Below are 18,351 nucleotides of genomic sequence, written 5' to 3'. Positions count from 1 at the left end.
CTCCCTGTCTCCTTACTTGTAACAACTCATCAAAAGTTCTCGGCTTTCAAACACCTCTTGGGTTGTGTTCAATTTCATGCAACCCAAGCGGGGACCCCCTTGAGTTCAGTCATAGTGCTGCCTCCCAGACACGTGTGTATGCATGTGATTGAGGTTAACTGAAACTTTTCTGCTAAGGAGTGCTTCTCTGCCCAGGTTTCTGGTTAGCATTCTGAAGCAGTCAAACAAGTTTCTTTTAAACATTTGTGTTTTCAGTTCGATGCTGAGTTTAGGAAATGAAGGCAGGGATGCCTGGGTGGCTCAGTCGGTTGAGCATCTGACTCGATTTTGGCTCAGGTCATGATCCCAGGGTCATGGATTCGAGCCTCATGTCAGGCTCTGTGCTGAGTGTGGGGCACGCTTGAGATTCTCTCTCTCTCTCTCTCTCTCTCTGTGCCCCTCTCCCCACCCCCTCTCTAAAATTAAAAGAAAAGAAAAGAAAATGAATATAAACATATTCAGGATCATTGGGATAGCCAGCTTATAACCAAACAGCTGTAAACATTAAGTTTACATCCAATTTCACATCCACGAATATTTGTAAGTCGTTACTAATAATATCCATTGGAGCTCAACACCAGGCTCCACAGTATATATTTTCTCCTTTAAGAAGGACCCATATGTTACTTAAATTTGACCAACACAGATTCTTGTGGTTCTAGAAATGAGATGACCAGCTCTTTCAGAATATACAGCAACTGCCTCCACCTAAGCAGTGCCCGGTTTAGGAGATTTACGGTAAAGCCATGTTTCCTAGGAGGTCAGTACAAAAAGCCAGGCTTCTACCGGCAGTTTCCGGGAGACATAAGCTTTCCATCCGACGCAGCGTTTTACCTTTTTCTCTGGGAAACGTTTATACTAGAGAAGGCTCAACTGGGATATTCATCAGCTGCTTCCTGCTCCTGTGGTGTTTGGTGGGGCTGATAACGGACAAGGATAAAATGCGCTGGGCATCTCAGGATCATGGAAAACCTGGAACTGAGGCTCAGGAATGCCCCCCATTTTCGCTGTGAGAAGGGAAACAGCTCTGTCCCCGTGTGCCAGAAGTGTGAAACATGTGTCCTCACCTGGAAGATCTTCTCTACCAAACAGTGGTTCCGGAGGATCGGTGAGATACCCCAAAGGAGGTTTCTGGTCAGCATCCTGGAGCAGTTGGATAGCTTGTATTTGTTACACTATTTCCAGAACATCCTTCAGGCCACGCAGGGGAAGGATTTCACCTACAGCCGGTCCCGGATCAACCTCAGCAAGAAGGAGGGGAAAATCGGCAGGTCTTCCTTGAACCAGATGTTGGATAAAACAGTCGAACAGAAGATGAGGGAGATTTTGTACTGGTTCGGGAACAGCACCCACTGGACGAAGGCAAATTACACGCTCTTGCTGTTCCAGATGTGTGACCCCAAGTTACTGCTCACTGCTGCCAATGTCATCAGAGTCCTGTTCCTGAGAGAGCAGAGCAATGTCGCAGGTAAACAAGGCCACAGGGGGAGAGCAGAGGGCCCCCAAAGGTAAGGAAGCCAGACGTCAGGAGCCTGTAAAGGAACCAGACGTGTGGCCAGGCTTAGGTAGACAAGCCTCAGGTTTTCCAGAACGCAGGATAGAGCTCCTTGTCCTGACATGCGGTCCTGTTTGCCAAAGGAGAAATTGCATCATGTGACTTCCTTCTAGAAAAGCATGAAATGCCAATGCTTTTTATGGAAGTACAGAACTTTTTTTTTATGTTTTATTTATTTTTGAGAGAGAGAGAGAGAGAGAGAGAGAGAGGGCACGTGCACAGGAGGGACAGAGAGACGGAGACACAGAATCCGAAGCAGACTCCAGGCTCCGAGCTGTCAGCACAGAGCCCGACGCGGGGCTCGAACTCACGGACCGTGAGATCATGACCTGAGCCGAAGTCGGACGCCCAACCGACTGACCACCCAGGCGCCCCAGGAAGTACAGAACTTTTAACTGTCCGGCATTTGGAAGGGATTTAGGCCCAGTTACGGCTGGCCCGTGCCTCTAATACTCATTGCTGGTGTGGCTCCTGCATTAGTGGGTTTGGGATTAGATGGGGTTTGGGAGGGATGTAAGGGGGAAGCTTCTGAATTGTTCTGCCCTTCAGTCTGCACTGCACAGAAACCAGGCCAAGAGGTCAAAACGCAGGGCTTGTTCCCATTCATTCCGCCATATTGCTTGCGCCTGCATAAAATCCAACCTGACGTGGTGTGTGTTAAAGCCTGCAGGTAGCAAGAGGATCAAATAAGGGTAGGGCAGGCGTTCTCAAACCTTACCTTGCATCTGAATCCCTGGGAAGGCTTTTGAAAACGCAGGGGACTGGGACCCTCTCCCAGAGGTCCTGACTCCGCAGGTCTGTGGCAGCCGTGAGATCCTGCATGTCTAAGTTCCTAGCTGCTGCTGCTGGTGGCGGTCTGGGGTCCTCACCTTGAGAGCCATTGGTCTAGGGTGTTGGTGAGAAGGTCTTGGAAATGTTTGGCCAGCTGGATCAGGAAAGCAAAAGAAGCCAGAAAAGAGGCAAGGGATTAGACAGGGGTCCATCACCGGTTCCGCGGGGGGCTGGGGGTTGGAGAAGACCCGGGAGGAGGGATCAGATGATCAGACGGAGGAGTGTCAGAGGGAGGAGCCTCAGCGGCTCCGCGGCTCAGTGTCTGAGCCCACGAAGGTGGGGAATTCCTAAATGTCCATGAGGCCTGTTCTGTGGTCATGTTTGTAGACGATTCGCATCCAAAAGAGTTTCAAAGCTAGACGACCCAGGGGACAGTTAGATTCCCATACATGGCACTGGGTTTCTTTGGCGTGTTAGGGAAGTAACACTCAGGGAATCTGAGTGACACAGCCTAGGCGACAAGTAAAGGGACTTGAAAACCAGGCCTCCCTGACTGAACATGTCCCATCTCGAGGTGCTCCTGCCAGGAGCCAGCAGACTCCAGAAGGCCACACACACACACACACACACACACACGCACATGCACACACACGTACACACACGTATGCACACGCATGCACACGCGGGGCTCGAACCCGCGAAACCGTGAGATGACGACCTCAGCCAAAACCCAGAGTCAGACGCTTAACCGACTGAGCCACCTAGGTGACCCAGAAATTAAATTTTCTTAAAAAAATTTTTTTTAATGTTTATTTATTTTTGAGAAAGAGAGAGAGAGAGAGAGAGAGTGGGCAGAGGCAGAGAGAGAGGGAGACACAATCCAAAGCAAGCTCCAGGCTCTGAGCTGTCAGTACAGAGCCCGACGTGGGGCTTAAACTCATGAACTGCAAGTGTGCATTGTGGGTCGGCAAAATCCAACAAGGAGCTTCCTGCAATATTTGCATAGCAACTCAGGGGCTCCCCCGGATAAAACTGGACATAACCGGCTTGGTCCATTTTGTGTGGATTGAAAAGAGGGCAGTAGAAAGAAAACTGTTTTCCTCCACCTCCTTTCCTCCACACACCCCATGAAGGAGCACCCTTGTCTTGGCCTTTTGGTTTTCAGGGCTCAGTCAGTCCGCCAGTGATGTGTTTGTCTTCCCGGAGAAAGACCACCACCAGTTTGAGACCTCGCAGGTCTGCCGGGCAGCCGGAACCAAGAACACATCCTTCCCTTCGTCCAGATCTCCAGGGAAAGAAGGGTTGCTTGAAAATATGGGGGGCGGACCATCTGACGCTGGTAAGTCAGCCCGTAGCAGGAAAGCCAATAGGTATGAGACTGGGAAGTCCCCGTTTATTTATTTTTGAGAAAGAGAGGGAGAGAGAGAGAGAGGGCAGGGGCAGAGAGAGAGGGAGACACAAAATCGGAAGCAGGCTCCAGGCTCTGAGCTGTCAGCACGGAGCCCGACGTGGGGCTCGAACCCACAAACCGCGAGATCATGACCTGAGTCGAAGTCCGACTGAGCCACCCAGACGCCCCTCTTGGGGTAATTTAAAGGAAGTGCCAGACACAATGCCATTTCACCTGAATCGGGCAGGGTTTGATACACTATAGGCATCTCCTTGAACTGGGAAGGCTTGCAAAGCCCTTGTGTGTTTGGTTTGGGAGGTCTTGTTTCCGTTTTGGCAGAAGAAATGACAAAAATCCAGTAGTCTAAGGGTAGACCATGATGAGCTCTATTTCTGGGGAGAGGGTTTGGGGAGGGCTTCTCTTGGCCTGAATTAGAGACAACCCCACCCTGCACCGTTCTCTGGCTTTCCTCCAAAGGACAATGGAAGAGTTCTCTCCAGTGTATTTCTGAGATGAACCGGCTGTTTTCCAGAAAAGCAGGCAGGTCCAAGGCAGAGAGCGCCCCCTCCGATCTGTTGGTTGACTTGGATGTGGTCCGAGACCTGTCTTCTGGGGCCAGAAAATATCGAGACTTCATCCGTCACCTGCCCATCCACCTCTCCAAGTATATTCTAAGTATGCTGGGGCGAATTGGGGGATTTCTCAAGACACTCTTCATCATGGCTCTGATGGGAGGTTCCCAGGTCCGTCATCTTTTTTTTTTTTTTTCCCCCAGGTCTGCTGGATAAAAACAGCCTGAACAGGTGTGCCTTTGTGAGCCAGCACTGGGCTGCGCTGGCCCAACAGGTCAAGAAGGATCTTTCCATGCATACTTTCATTCAGAACCAGATCGCCTTCTTGCAGGTACTTCCTGGCCGCGAGGGGTTGATCTGGAAACCAGCCTCATTTCCACATTGAGGTTGGCCTGACAGTGCACCTTTCCGATCTCTTCGGTGGACCCTTAGCTGGCCTCCTGCTCCCCGTTAGGCTTTAGCCGTAACTTCCTGTTTGTCCAGACCCGTTAATCGCCACCCGCATTGTCTGTGCATTAGCAGGGACGACATGTGTAGAAACCTCTCAGGAAGAGAGAGGCAGAGTCTTTCTGAAACGTCACAGAGCAGGCCATTTTGTCCCCCCCGCCAGAGATCTATCTTGTGGCATGTGCAATAAGAAAGCCATGAGTATGTTTCTGGAACAGTCTCATATGATGCACAGATGTTTCAGAGACCAGTAAGTATGTGTTTAGGTTAAAATGCAAGTCTTCCAGGTAGTATCCGTCTTCGGAATTTTTTATCTCTGTTTCCTGCCCGAAGCCTTACCCCGAATCGTGGACTCTTGGTAGCTTGAGTTTTTCCCAGCAGGGATCCATAGCAGAAGACGAGAAGAGTCAGGCATTGGGAGGCAGGCCATACCTCTGGGAAGCTGAGACCCGCTCGCCATTTCTTGCTGGTCTGGCTCTGGCTGTTTGGTATTCAGGAGCCACTTTAAGCCAATCTGCACGTGCTACCGGCCTCACCGGCCAGGCCTCCGCCAGAGTTTACCCATCTTTCAGATCTCGCCAAGCACCCCTCTTGGAGAGGAAGGACCAAGAATAGTAGCCATTTCCCGTTATCTTTTTTCCCTCAGGGGTCCTACGCAGGGGGAGTCGAACCTAATTACGCCAACAAGCTTCTTATCCCGGTTCCTAAGATGACAGATGATGGGAAACGCATGCGTGCGAAAAATCAGAAATGGAAACTGAGAATGAAGGTGGGTTGCGGTGGCATCTGGGGTCCAGACTCGGCCCTCCTGTGAGGGGTGCAGGAAATGGGACCATACATGATCTATAGCACGTGGATATAGGAGATGGGAGGTGACATTCCCTAAGGGAGACCGGAGTTGTGTGCTGTGTGTCCTTAAGCAAACGACTTCCTCTCCGTCAGCCTTAAATTCCTCAGCTGTTAAATGTGCGGATGGATTTGCTTGTCCTCTCAGGGTTCTTCGTTTACTTCCAACCCCACGGCCAGACCATAGCTTCTCATAAGGAAACCATGTAGTATGAATTTCAAAAGAAGTTAGAAATCTGAATTATCATGGGACAGCTCTTGTTTTTCTTAAAGGCGTGGGCCAAAGAAGACAGACACTTTTGTGGACTTAATTTGACCTGCATTTTTTTTTTTAAATCTTTGAGTTGGCCCATTCACTCATTTTATACATTTTTTTTTTTTTTACATTTATTTATGTTTTGAGAGACATAGAGAGACAGAGCACAAGTTGGGGAGGGGCAGAGAGAGAAGGAGACACACAATCTGAAGCAGGCTCTGGGCTCCAAGCTGTCAGCACAGAGCCCGACATGGGGCTCAAACTCACGAACTGTGAGATCATGACCTGAGCCAAGTTGGACGCTTAACTGACTGAGCCACCCAGGCGCCCCTGTTTTAGGAATGTTATAATTTAAGAACAGAGAGAGAAACAGGTAAAGCACTGTGGTCAACAGAAGAAAGCATGTGAAGTAGCAAGACAAGGCAGTCCCTTCTCCTAGGGAAAGGTAGAGGGGAGTGCCTCTGAGGGATGGTGATTGCCATGGGTACTGAGCTTGAACGGGGCACCAAGAATGGTGTGCCCAGGGCTTTGTACACATCATTCACTTGATCTTCACAGTAGATCGAGTGGATATCATTGCTCCCAACTTATGGATGTGGAAACGAAGGCTATGATGTTAGAAAAGTCACCTAAGTTCTCATAGCTGGTCGGTGGTAGAGCTGGGATTTGAACTGGGTCTTTTTCCTCCAATGACTCCACCATGCAGCTTCTAGGCTCTGAAAACTTAGTTGATGAACGAGAGCCAAGGAATTCCAGCCCAGGTCATGAGAAGTCACGGACGTCTTGATTAGTTCAAGGCAGGATATCAGAGCTGCTTGGACACTGGAGGGGAGGCAGGTTGACAGATTCTGGGGAGAGACTTCTAGGTGGACGTCGTTATTTGGTTAAAGATCAAGAGGGAGATTGAGCTGGGAAAAGCGGGCATCCCAAGGAGGAGTCTACAGGTATGGAGAAGAAGGCTAAGTAGGAAGAGAGATGTTCCCAGGGGGGACTCCCAGATGCGAACATGATGTGGTGGTCTTTTTTGCTTTCATGATAAACTCACCCTGTTTTTTGGGTTTCCTGCTGGCATGGTTGTCATTTCCTTCTAGAAATGGCTGGAAAGAGGAGTGAGAGTCCAGTTGAGTCATCTGTGCCAGAACTTAGCATGTCTGGCATGCCACAGTGGTCCAGAAAGTGTATGTTGGAGGGAGGGAGGCACAGAGAAGAAGGAAGGAAGGAAGGAAGGAAGGAAGGAAGGAAGGAAGGAAGGAGGGAAGGAAGGAAGGAAGGAGGGAAGGAAGGAAGGAAGGAGGGAGGGAAGGAAGGAAGGAAGGAAGGAAGGAAGGAAGGAAGGAAGGATGGAAGGAAGGAAGGAGGAAAGGAAGGAAGGAAGGAAGGAAGGAAGGAAGGAAGGAAGGATGGAGGGATGGAAGGAAGGAAGGAAGGAGGAAAGGAAGGAAGGAAGGAGGAAAGGAAGGAAGGAAGGAGGAAAGGAAGGAAGGAAGGAAGGAAGGATGGACGGATGGAAGGAAGGAAGGAAGGAGGAAAGGAAGGAAGGAGGGAAGGAAGGAAGGAAGGAGGGAAGGAGGGAGGGAAGGAGGGAGGGAAGGAAGGAAGGAAGGAAGGAAGGAAGGAAGGAGGGAGGGAAGGAGGGAGGGAGGGAAGGAAGGAAGGAAGGAAGGAAGGAAGGAAGGAAGGAGGAAAGGAAGGAAGGAGGGAAGGAAGGAAGGAAGGAAGGAAGGAAGGAGGGAAGGAGGGAGGGAAGGAAGGAAGGAAGGAGGGAAGGAAGGAGGGAGGGAGGGAAGGAGGGAGGGAAGGAAGGAAGGAGGGAAGGAAGGAGGGAGGGAGGGAAGGAAGGAAGGAAGGAAGGAAGGAGGGAAGGAAGGAGGGAAGGAACTATTAGAAAGGGAAGGGAAATACCCTTGTTGAGACCTGATACAATTGATTTCCTCTCTCTGAGGCTCAGATATATCTCATCTGTAAAATGACGAGAATACTTTGTGGGGCAAATGATGTACTTTACGAGGCAGCTGTAAGGAGAAATGAAGGTTGCATATACGTGCAGACTTTGAGGCACAAATGCACGGAGAGTGTAGCTGTGATTTTGCCTACGGCTTGAGTTCCCATGAGTACGCTTTGTAGAGTCAGGTATACGTAATATAAACATGAAGCCCGGACTTCTGCAAAACAGTCGAAGGGTACCTGTGACTCGATTTTGTGAACGTACCCTCCGTGAGCTCATTTTTGGAAAAGTTGAGCTGTCGGCAATATCGAGAGTTCACGGAAGGAACCAGAACACACAGAAGATACAAAGTGATGCAGGATGAGTCAGGACCCTTGACTCACCATTTTCTAACTCGTGGATGACTCTAGTACCTGCTCATTGACCTCTCCCTACCAGCACGTAGTGGCAGCCACAGCCCAAAGTGGCAGAGTCCTTGGGCCCTTATGTCCTGGCCAGGGAAGACCTCAGGGGGTGCATATTTGGGGCCCTGGGTGAAGTTGCCACTGTGCTTTGACTCCAAGTGTTCCCTTGTTAGAATGACTACAACCTGTGGGCCGCATACCAGAACCAGGAAACTCAGCAGGTCCAGATGGAGGAGAGAAATGTCTTCTGTGGGACTCATAATATCCGCATTCTCTCTGACACGTAGGTACTGGGGTCAGAATCCGGGTCTTCAGGGACCCTTGAATTAGCCGCCTTAGGATTCCCATGACCTGGTTCACTTGGAAAAGGCAATCCTTCCTGACCTCAAGCTCCAGCTCCCAACTAAAATGAGATCCCCTTCGGAAACCAGGTGCTGGATTTTTGGACCATTCTCGGCGGTGGGTGGAGGGCACTTTCCCATTATAATTTTGGGTACACCAGTCGACCATCCTTTGCACAAGTCATGTGCATGAAATTACCGTGGTTTTTTTTTTTTTTTGAATATTTTTGTTGTTTTATTCTAGTTTTTAGAAGGAAGGTGTGCTTATTGGGAAAAAGAAACCCACCAAATGCCAGCAAATGTATCGAGAGAAGCCAACACCTCCTACAATCTTGTCATCTAGAGATAACCACCATTAATATTCATGTCTAGTCTAGAATTTTGTTCTTGCGTGTACTATACCTACAAGTTTTAAATAAAAATGGGGTTATGCTATACGTGTTTCTGTAATCCACTCCAGCAAAGTACCATGGGTATCTTTCCATGTTAAACATGAAAATGGCACTTATGATAACCGCACGGTGTGATGTCACCTGTCTATGCCGTAAGAAGACATTTTAATGATCGGCTCTCTGCCATAGTTTAGGCCTAGGACTTTGCTCTTTTTTCGTAAGGTTTCATAAAGGCCATCTCTCTCTATTTTCTTTCTGGCTGTGAATCTGACTAACAAATTACATCTTGACCAGTCAGTAGGGCGAAGACCAAGAAGATAGGGGAAAGGCAAAGTTGAGTTTTTTTTTTTTTTCAACGTTTATTTATTTTTGGGACAGAGAGAGAGCATGAATGGGCGAGGGGCAGAGAGAGAGGGAGACACAGAATCGGAAACAGGCTCCAGGCTCTGAGCCATCAGCCCAGAGCCCGACACGGGGCTCGAACTCATGGACCGCGAGATCGTGACCTGGCTGAAGTCGGACGCTTAACCGACTGCGCCACCCAGGCGCCCCAAAAAGTTGAGTTTTTATGGATCGCGTGGTGATAAGTGTGCCCCTTAGAAGAGATGATAGCTGATTGAGCTCTAGGTATAACAAGTAGAATGAGGACAAAAATATCACAAATTCTCATCTTCAGGCACGACCACCTCCCTTTTGCTGAAATAATCCCACTTCACTCCGTGGGCCTGGAGTAATTATAGTGAGTGTCCCCTTTCACGATAAAATGTCTCAATTCAGACAATACATGGTTGGGTCACCTTGCTCATACTTTATCCATTGGCTGGTAATCTTATGATTGGAAAATTAATTTTTTTATATTAAAATTTTTTTTTAAAATTTTGCCTGAAAGGACTTTTTGGTATGGTATAAGGTAGGGGTCCCTTGTGCTACATCCCTTGTTGGAAGGCCCCGAACTTTCCATTATACCGTTGTTGTAGGTGACAGCCGTCGTACTAAGTGAGTTGCTGGAAGGGACACTAACTTTTCTTTCATGGATCATCCTTTCCACCCCCAACCCACCCCTCCGGTAACTCAGGTGGGACCGAAACAGAATCATTCACTATTCTGGGGGACATTTGGTAGCCGTGTCATCCAATCGGAAGATCCAGCTTCTAGATGTCATACAAGTAAAGGAGGTACCCATCACGTTCCGAGGCCACGCCGGGAGTGTCCGCGCCCTCTTCTTGTGTGAGAAGAAGAACTTTCTACTGAGTGGAAGTTATGACCTGAGTATTAGGTGAGTGGTCCAAGGGCGTTGTGGTGCCCACCCCACCCAACGCCTAAAGTCAGCTTGTGGAGGAAGCAGGCGTGCCTTTTCCTTTTTGTGTTTAGCGAAAAGGTACCCTAAATGATACCGACTTCTCGAATAACCCGAAACATTTTTTCTTTTTTTGGCAAGGTAAAAACCAATTAATTTGTATATCGTTTAAACTTTAAGAAGATGAGATAGATTTATAACAATGATCAGATCTATTTTCTTTTTGAAAAAATGGTCATTTATTTATTTTGAGAGGGAGAGAAGGGGGGGAGAGAGAGAGAATTCGAAGCAGGCTCTGCAGTTTCAGTGTGGAGCCTGATGCAGGGCTAGATTCCCCCAAACCATGAGATCACAATCTGAGCCGAAATCAAGAGTCGGATGCCTGACTGACTGAGCCACCCAGGTGCCCCAGAAATCCTTAACTTTAAGGTAGTCGACTTTGCAGATTTGACTCGTTTAATAAGAAATCCCTCCCTGTGATCTTTGTGTCTTCAATCCACTTGAACCTCATTTTTGTTATCATATGAGGTAGAGATCCAATTCCATTTTTTCCCCTTTCCTCTTTGCATTTATATCTAATTACTTAAGTACCATTTATGGGAAAAAACTCTTCTTTCTCCCATTGTCTGTCCTGCTGCTTTGTCATAAGATAAGTGTCCATAGATTTCAATTTCTTGGCTCTTTATTCTGCTTCTTTTGCCTGTGTGGCTATTGTTGGTCAAAACCACACTATCTTAATTACTTTGGTCTTTAAAGTCTTTTTTTTTTTTTTAATTTTTAACGTTTTATTTATTTGTGAGAGACAGAATGAGTGTGAGGGAGGAGCAGAGACAGAGGGAGACACAGAATCCGAAGCAGGCTCCAGGCTCTGAGCTGTCAGCACAGAGCCTGATGTGGGGCTCAAACCCACGAACCAAAAGATCATGACCTGAGCCAAAGTCGGAGCTCAACCGACTGAGCCACCCGGGTGCCCCTGTTCATGTCGTATTGTTATTATTGGTCTGTACAAGGCTCCATTCTTGTTTTATTCATCTATTTATTAATTCTCTTTTCTCTATTCTTCACTCCCGTTTCCTTCCCCATGGGCTACCTTCTCATCTTTGTCAGTGTGGATCTTTTTATTTATGTGAGTCCTTTGAAAATGTGTATTGGGGCGCCTGGGTGGCTCAGTCGGTTAAGCGTCCAACTTCGGCTCAGGTCATGATCTCGCGGTTCGTGGGTTCGAGCCCCTCGTCGGGCTCTGTGCTGACAGCTCAGAGCCTGGAGGCTGCTTCTGATTCTGTGTCTCCTTTTCTCTCTGCCCCTTCCCTGCTCATGCTCTGTCTCTCTCTGTCTCTCAAAATGAATAAACATTAAAAAAAAAAAAAAAAGAAAATGTATTTGGATATATTTTATACACACGTTTATAATTTTCATCCATGGTTTCTTTGATTTATCTATCTATCTATTTATCTATCTATCTACCTATCTATCTGTCATCCATGGTATTATTTTAAGCTTATCTTGGCTTTTCACTTTTGTACCCCATCCTATGTTCCAAAGATTTATCCATTACTGTCTAGTTAGTTATGTAGTACTCCAATATACATTTCACCTACTTGCTTCCCCAGTGATGGAAACTAGCTGGCCTCCAAGTAAAGCTGCATGGAACATCTTTGTCCCCTCGTGGACATTGTGAGATTTCTTAGGTATATATATGCCCAGCAATGGACTTGCTGAGATATAGGGTAGGTGCTACCTAATTTGACCAAGTACTAGACTGAATTCAGAGTGACTTTATGGGTCTACATTCTCCCTAGGAGGGATCCTGTAACTGTATTTCCCTACCAACATTGGGCATCAGCCAGCTTTCAAATTTTTGCCAGATGGGTATGTGTAAAATCATTTCCATTTGCATGACTTTGGCTACTAATAAGTTTGCCTCTTCTTTTAGAAATTGCCTGATTATATCTTTTGTCCATTTTTCTATTGGGGCTCCTCTAATTTGCTTCTTGATTTGCAGTTCTATGTATTTTCTTCTAACTTTAAAAAATATATTTATTTTTGAGAGAGAGAGAGATAAAGAGAGAGACAGAGCATGAGCAGGGGAGGGGCAGAGAGAGAGGGAGACACAGAATCCGTAGCAGGCTCCAGGCTCCAAGCTGTCAGCACAGAGCCTGATGCGGGGCTCGAACTCACAAACCGTGAGATCATGACCTGAGCCGAAGTCGGACGCTCAACCGACTGAGCCACCCAGGTGCCCTGTGTTTTCTTCTATATATTAGTCCCTTGTCAGTTTAAAAATTGCAAATAGCATCTTCCATTTCTTCATCAACCCATTAACTTTGCTTATAGTGTTCTTTGTTGAATAAAAATTCTAATATTGCTGTAATACGACGTATCAGTTTATCCATTGTTTTGACTTGTGTCGGTGAGTCTGTCTAGTCCTAGGTCACAAAGACGTTTTAAAATATTTTGTCCTATTACCTTTATTTTTTAAATTTATTTTCCAAAGTTTATTTATTTATTTTAAGTAATCTCTACACTTAAGGTAGGGCTTGACCTCATGACCCTGAGATCAGAGTCGTATGTTCTTCCGACTGAGCCAGCGAGGCGCCCCTTGTCCCATTAACTTTATAGTTTGACTTTTTGCATTCAGTTCTTTGAACCATTTGCAGCCCAACTTTGTATGTGATGTTGGGTAGAGTTTCCATTATATTTATTTATTTTGAAAGAAAGTGAGCAGTTTCCCCCACAGTGGTTATTTAGTCAGGAACCTGCCATTTTCTCCACTGACCTGTGGGGCCATCTTTATCATATGGTGATTTCCCCACATATAGATGAGAATGTCTCTGTGAGCTCTCTCTTGTAGACTCTTGGTTTGTTTTTCTGTTCTTGCATCAAAAACATCTTCTAAAAAAGACAATTCCTATAGAGTAGTTTTAGGTTCATAGCAAAGTTTGAGAGCAAAGTACTGAGATTTCCCATTACCTTGTGCTCCCCACATGCACAGCCTCCCCGGCCAGAGCGGGACATTTGTTACAACTGGCGAACCTCCATTGACACATCATAAGTCACCCCAAATCTGTAGTTTACTTTAAGGTTCACTCTTGGTGGTGTACATTTTATGAATTTGGGCAAATGCATAAAGACATGTATCCATCATCATGGTATCATATAGAATTATTTCCATTGCCCTGAAAATTCTTGGTGCTCTGCCTAGTCATTCTTCTCCTTTCCCCCCATACCTGTGACAGATGGGTAAGGCCACAGGACCTTTGGGAGTATTATATATTTTTTTGTTGTTGTTTTTATTTATTTTTGAGACAGGGAGAGACAGAGCATGAATAGGGGAGGGTCAGAGAGAGGGAGACACAGAATCTGAAACAGGCTCCAGGCTCTGAGCTGTCAGCACGGAGCCCGACAGGGGGCTCGAACTCACGGACCGCGAGATCATGACCTGAGCCGAAGTCGGCCGCTTAACCGACTGAGCCACCCAGGCGCCCCCCTTTGGGAGTATTAGAAGAAAAAGCTTAGCACATTCGAAGGAAAACAAAAGAAACACTTATTAATCGTTTATTATGTACCAAGTCTCATAAGAACTCTATGAGGCAACTACCATTATTAGCCTCAATTTGCAGATGAGGAAGCTGAGATACAAGGTGGTTATTAGCTCCTCTAAGATCATACCAGCTAGTAAGTAGGTGATGGACTGGATTGGACTTCAGGCAGCCTCACTCCAGAATCTACTACCTTAACATTACATTTTTTCCCTGTCATAAAAGCAATCCGGGTGAAATGTGAGTCTGTATAAGCGACAGTTGAGAGACCTCAGGCAAATTTGCTTATTAAAGAACAGTGTGACTCATACCTCTGTTCCCGTAGATCTCTAAGATATGCTTTAGAAGTACCCATAAGATGTTTTGGATCCAAATGGCTGAAGTACATTGTTCTGTTGTTTCTGTTTGAAGACCACCTCTGCTGTTGAATGGGTGCCATGGGTTTTAAGCCTGGTGGTCATTCCAGAAACCTCTTCCAATGTAATACCAACCAACATTTATTATGCATTTCCTACACGTTGATCGCTGTTCCAATGTTACACGAATCAATGCAGGATTTCTCAACTTGCGGCTGGAAAGTACCTCCTGTGGAGGCTGTCCCGTGCACTGGAGGACATTTAGCCGTACCCTTGGACCATAGCACCGGATACATTAGCAGCTCTCTCCCTACTTGTGACAGCCAAAAATGTCTCCAGACATTGTCAAATATCCTCTAGGGGTGGAAATCACGCCTGGGTGACCATCATCCAATTTGTATATTTAATTCTTTACCAAAAACCCTAAGAGGGAACTATTATTATTATCATTTCCGTTTCACCAATGAGGAAATGACACTTACACGGAAATTAGGTAACTTTCCCAAAGTTACACCTAACGGGTGCTGCCGCTGGAAATCAAATCCAGGTCTCTGACTCTGAGCTTAACCCTGAAACTTTGCCGCCTTCCAGCAAACTGTTGATCTAAGGGAACTTGTGTGCCATATGATCCCTTGGGCCCTGAGAAAAATCTCAAAAGCATTTCTTGTTTTTTGTTTTTGGCCTGATTCCTGCAGATACTGGGATCTGAAAAGTGGGGCTTGTATACGAATCTTCAATGGCCACCAGGGGACAGTCACTTGCATGGATTTATATATGAACAAACTTGTATCCGGAGCAAGAGATTGCCAGGTGAAAGGTGAGACAGAAATGCCTTAAACTTTCTAAGAAGCTTCCCCAAATCCATGGGTTGTCAAAATACTTGTTTAGCTCATTTCTGTAGGAAGACATTCTTTTACTCATCCATCCATCCATCCATCCATCCATCCATTTACTTCACAACTATTTGCGGAATACCTACAATATGCTAGATGCTGTGCTAAGTGCTAAAAAAAATGAATATGACCCTGTTCAATATGGCTTTTTATTTCCCCAAGAGGCTCATAATCTCATAATGGAGACAGATACATAAATATACAATGGAGGAGATCATAAATATGTGAATAGTAACTGCCACCATTTATTGAGTACCAAGTTCATGACTGACATCGGTGCTTTACATACATTATCGTATTCAACCCTCACAAGAAGCCTGTGGCATGGATGCAGATGAGGAATCCAAAACTCGGAGAAAAAACCAGCTTGCCCCAGATCAGAGCCGCTGAGTGGTGGAGTGGGGATTTGAACCCAGGGCTGTCTGACTCTAGATCACGCGCTCCTAACCAACACGCGGAGTTCTAAGGGACCACAGAAATAAGGGTGAGGGAAAGCGCCACAGACAGGGTGCTGTTTGAGTGTGGTCTTGATGATGCGTCGTTCTACAAGTGGCGGAAGAATGAATGCCGTTCTAAGCAGAAGGGACAGCATAGGCAAATTTGCAGAAGGTTGAAGAAAATGGTGTATTTGGGGAATTTCCCCTTGCTGGGTACGGCTGCAGTAGAGCGTGTGGTGTCGGACAGAAGGCTAGTTACTTTGTTTGGGGCCAGATTATCAAGGGCCTTCTGCATCCGGGTAGGAAGTTGACCTTCATCCTATAGAATGCAGGAGGCTATAAATGCACTCTGAGCTGTGGACTGACATGATCAGATGTGTTTCTGAGAAAGATGACTCTAGTCATAGTGTGGAAGAAGGTTGGAGGGAAGGGACTGTGTGGAGATGGGGACAAGTGAAGACAGTACCCAGTCTGGAGAGCTGCGGTGGTATCTTCGAATAGCCAAGAACAGGGGGCGCCTGGGTGGCTCAGTCGGTTAAGCGTCCGACTTCGGCTCAGGTCACGATCTCACCGTCCATGAGTTCGAGCCCCGCGTCGGGCTCTGTGCTGACTGCTCAGAGCCCAGAGCCTGTTTCAGATTCTGTGTCTCCCTCTCTCTCTGACCCTCCCCCGTTCATGCTCTGTCTCAAAAATAAATAAACGTTAACAAAAAAATTTAAAAAAAGAAGAGCCAAGAACAGGCAAGTGTGAAGAAAGTCAGGTGGCTATGAGTTTACATGAGTTGACAGGAGGGCAGATAATGAGGCCGGACTTTTAAACTCAGGTCACTGGGTATTTGGAAGTGCCATTAACGGCAATAAGGACCACAGGGGAAGAATAGGGTAGGGTGAGGAACGAAGGGGGAGATGCTGGCTTCAGTTTTGGACCTCTTGAGTGTGGTAGGCAGAATAATGGCCAACCGAACACGTTCACCTCCTAATCCCCGGAAACCGTGACCGTGTCACCTTGCACGGCAAAAGGGACTTTGCCGATGTGATTAAGCTGAGGACCCGAAAAGGGAGAGACGGCCCTGGGTTATCAGATGGGTAATCACATGGGTCCTTAAAAACAGAAACTGTCTTGTCCGTGATCAAAAGGAGATGTGACAATGAGGAGTGCTCAGACACATGCGACGTTGCTGGCTCTGAAGATGGAGAAAGGGGGTCATGAGCCAAGGGATATGGGTGGCCCTGGGAAGGTGGAACAGGCAAGGATACGGATCCCTCCAGCCCCAGAATCTCCATGAGGGAACACAGCTCTGCGGACACCTTGATTTTTTAGCCTTGTGAGGTCACATCAGGCTTCCGTCAGATAGTACATTTGTGTTGCGTTCAGCCACTAACCTTGTGGGAATTTGTTACAGCAGCGATAGAAAGCTAACACACTGGGTACGGGAGTCCCAAGGACACCCAGGTGAGGACTGCAGGAGGCAGATGCAGGTGTGAGTTGCCACGTGAGTTGACTGCACCATAGGTCTGGGGCTCCAGCTGCATTGGTTTGGTGGTTATCAATTGGAATGAACGGTGGAGACGCCAGGCGTGGAGATTTCCCCTGCAAAGCACGAGGAAAGAACGAAAAGCGAAGGGAGGCGAGGGACCCAGGAAGTCACAGCCGTGTTAGGTGGGGGCAAAAGGGGCAGGAAAACGAAAGCGGAGTGATGTTCCATACGCCGGCACTCAGACCTGCTTAAGAAACTTTACTCCCCACCTCTTTGCCCTCCTTGACCTGACCGGAAGTTCTCGTTGCCACGACTGCGTTGAGGAGTGGAGCAGAGGGCATGAAAGGAGGAGAGTTTGGAGATGGAAGGGCAGACAAGGCCTCCAGATTTGAGGGAGTCTCGGGGGGCCCCCGGCAGGGCTACAACTAGGACAAGGGGAGCTAGGCTCTCACCTCGGGTGTAAAACTTAAGGGGGCACCCCAAACTCCTGGTAATCAAAGATACCACATTTTCACACAATATCTAAAAGGCCAAAATTAATTCACAAAATACATGATGGAAAAAAAAATATCCCAAGATCTCTCTCTTCCCCCTAATCCTAGTCCCAGCCTCCTGGCCTACCTGTTCCCCCTGGGTTTCCCCCCATGAATCTTTTCCCAACGATTCCCAATGAATCTTTTAATTCATCCTTCAGCCTTCTCCCCCCCCCCCTTTTTTTTAAGAATTTATTTTTAAGCAATCTCTACCCCTGACGTGGGGCTCGAACTCACAACCCCGAGGTCAAGAGTCACACCCTGTATTGACTGAGCCAGCCGGGAGCCCATCAACTTTGTGCTTTCTAATTGGATAAGAGGCCAACGTATATGGAAAAAACAAGTGAAGAAAGCGTACTTACAGAAGTTAGGGTTGATCTAGCGTATGTGGTTAAGAGCATGGGTTCTGGGGCCAGACTCTAAGGGTCCGAATCCCAGCTCTATCTGCTTGCCATCTGCGTGATCTTGAGCAGGTTACTGAACCCCTCTATGCCTCAGTTTCCTCATCTGTGTAGTGGGGAATAAAGACAGTAGCTGTCTCGCAAAGACGAGTTAATATACACCAAGCACTTCCAATGGGGCCTGGCTCGTCGTTAGTGCTCTACGGAGGTATCAGCTGCGGTCATTACTTGGTCTTAGGTCGTACACTCTGTTGCCTGAGAGGTACTTTGGGGCTGATGGGGCCAACTTTAAGGGTCTCATTCCCGAATCTGTGGTGCCTGCTTCCAGTTTCTTCCTTTAAGGTCTATTCTCCCACCTGCTCATCTATTTTCACACCTTCCCAACACTCGCAGGATGGTGGGTGGTAGAAACGTGAAGACTGCCCCCAGCTGTGGCCGTCTCTCAAGTAGTAAAATCCAG

At 47.2% G+C, this 18,351-nt stretch overlaps 1 protein-coding gene across 3 annotated transcripts in view; it reads left to right on the top strand.

Moving 5' to 3' along the window:
- Window positions 1-700: 700 nt before the first annotated feature.
- The window catches only part of FBXW10B (F-box and WD repeat domain containing 10B), a 33,787-nt gene continuing 16,136 nt past the window's right edge, over window positions 701-18,351 (top strand). Inside the window, exons 1-8 of one of the 3 annotated variants that reach the window (XM_027047283.2) lie at window positions 701-1,507; window positions 3,531-3,704; window positions 4,233-4,430; window positions 4,531-4,658; window positions 5,421-5,543; window positions 8,399-8,508; window positions 10,034-10,234; window positions 14,846-14,967. In XM_027047283.2, coding sequence (XP_026903084.1) covers window positions 1,003-1,507; window positions 3,531-3,704; window positions 4,233-4,430; window positions 4,531-4,658; window positions 5,421-5,543; window positions 8,399-8,508; window positions 10,034-10,234; window positions 14,846-14,967 — 1,561 coding nt within the window. In that variant the 5' untranslated portion in view covers window positions 701-1,002. The remainder of the gene's footprint in view (window positions 1,508-3,530; window positions 3,705-4,232; window positions 4,431-4,530; window positions 4,659-5,420; window positions 5,544-8,398; window positions 8,509-10,033; window positions 10,235-14,845; window positions 14,968-18,351) is intronic. The other 2 variants (XM_015081165.3, XM_027047282.2) reach the window with 2 other exon arrangements.

This window comes from Acinonyx jubatus, chromosome E1 (assembly GCF_027475565.1).
Source record: "Acinonyx jubatus isolate Ajub_Pintada_27869175 chromosome E1, VMU_Ajub_asm_v1.0, whole genome shotgun sequence".
Classification (NCBI taxonomy): Eukaryota; Metazoa; Chordata; class Mammalia; order Carnivora; family Felidae; genus Acinonyx; species Acinonyx jubatus.
The sequence above is the reverse complement of the archived record's forward strand: the minus strand, read 5'-3'. Positions and strand labels throughout refer to the sequence as shown.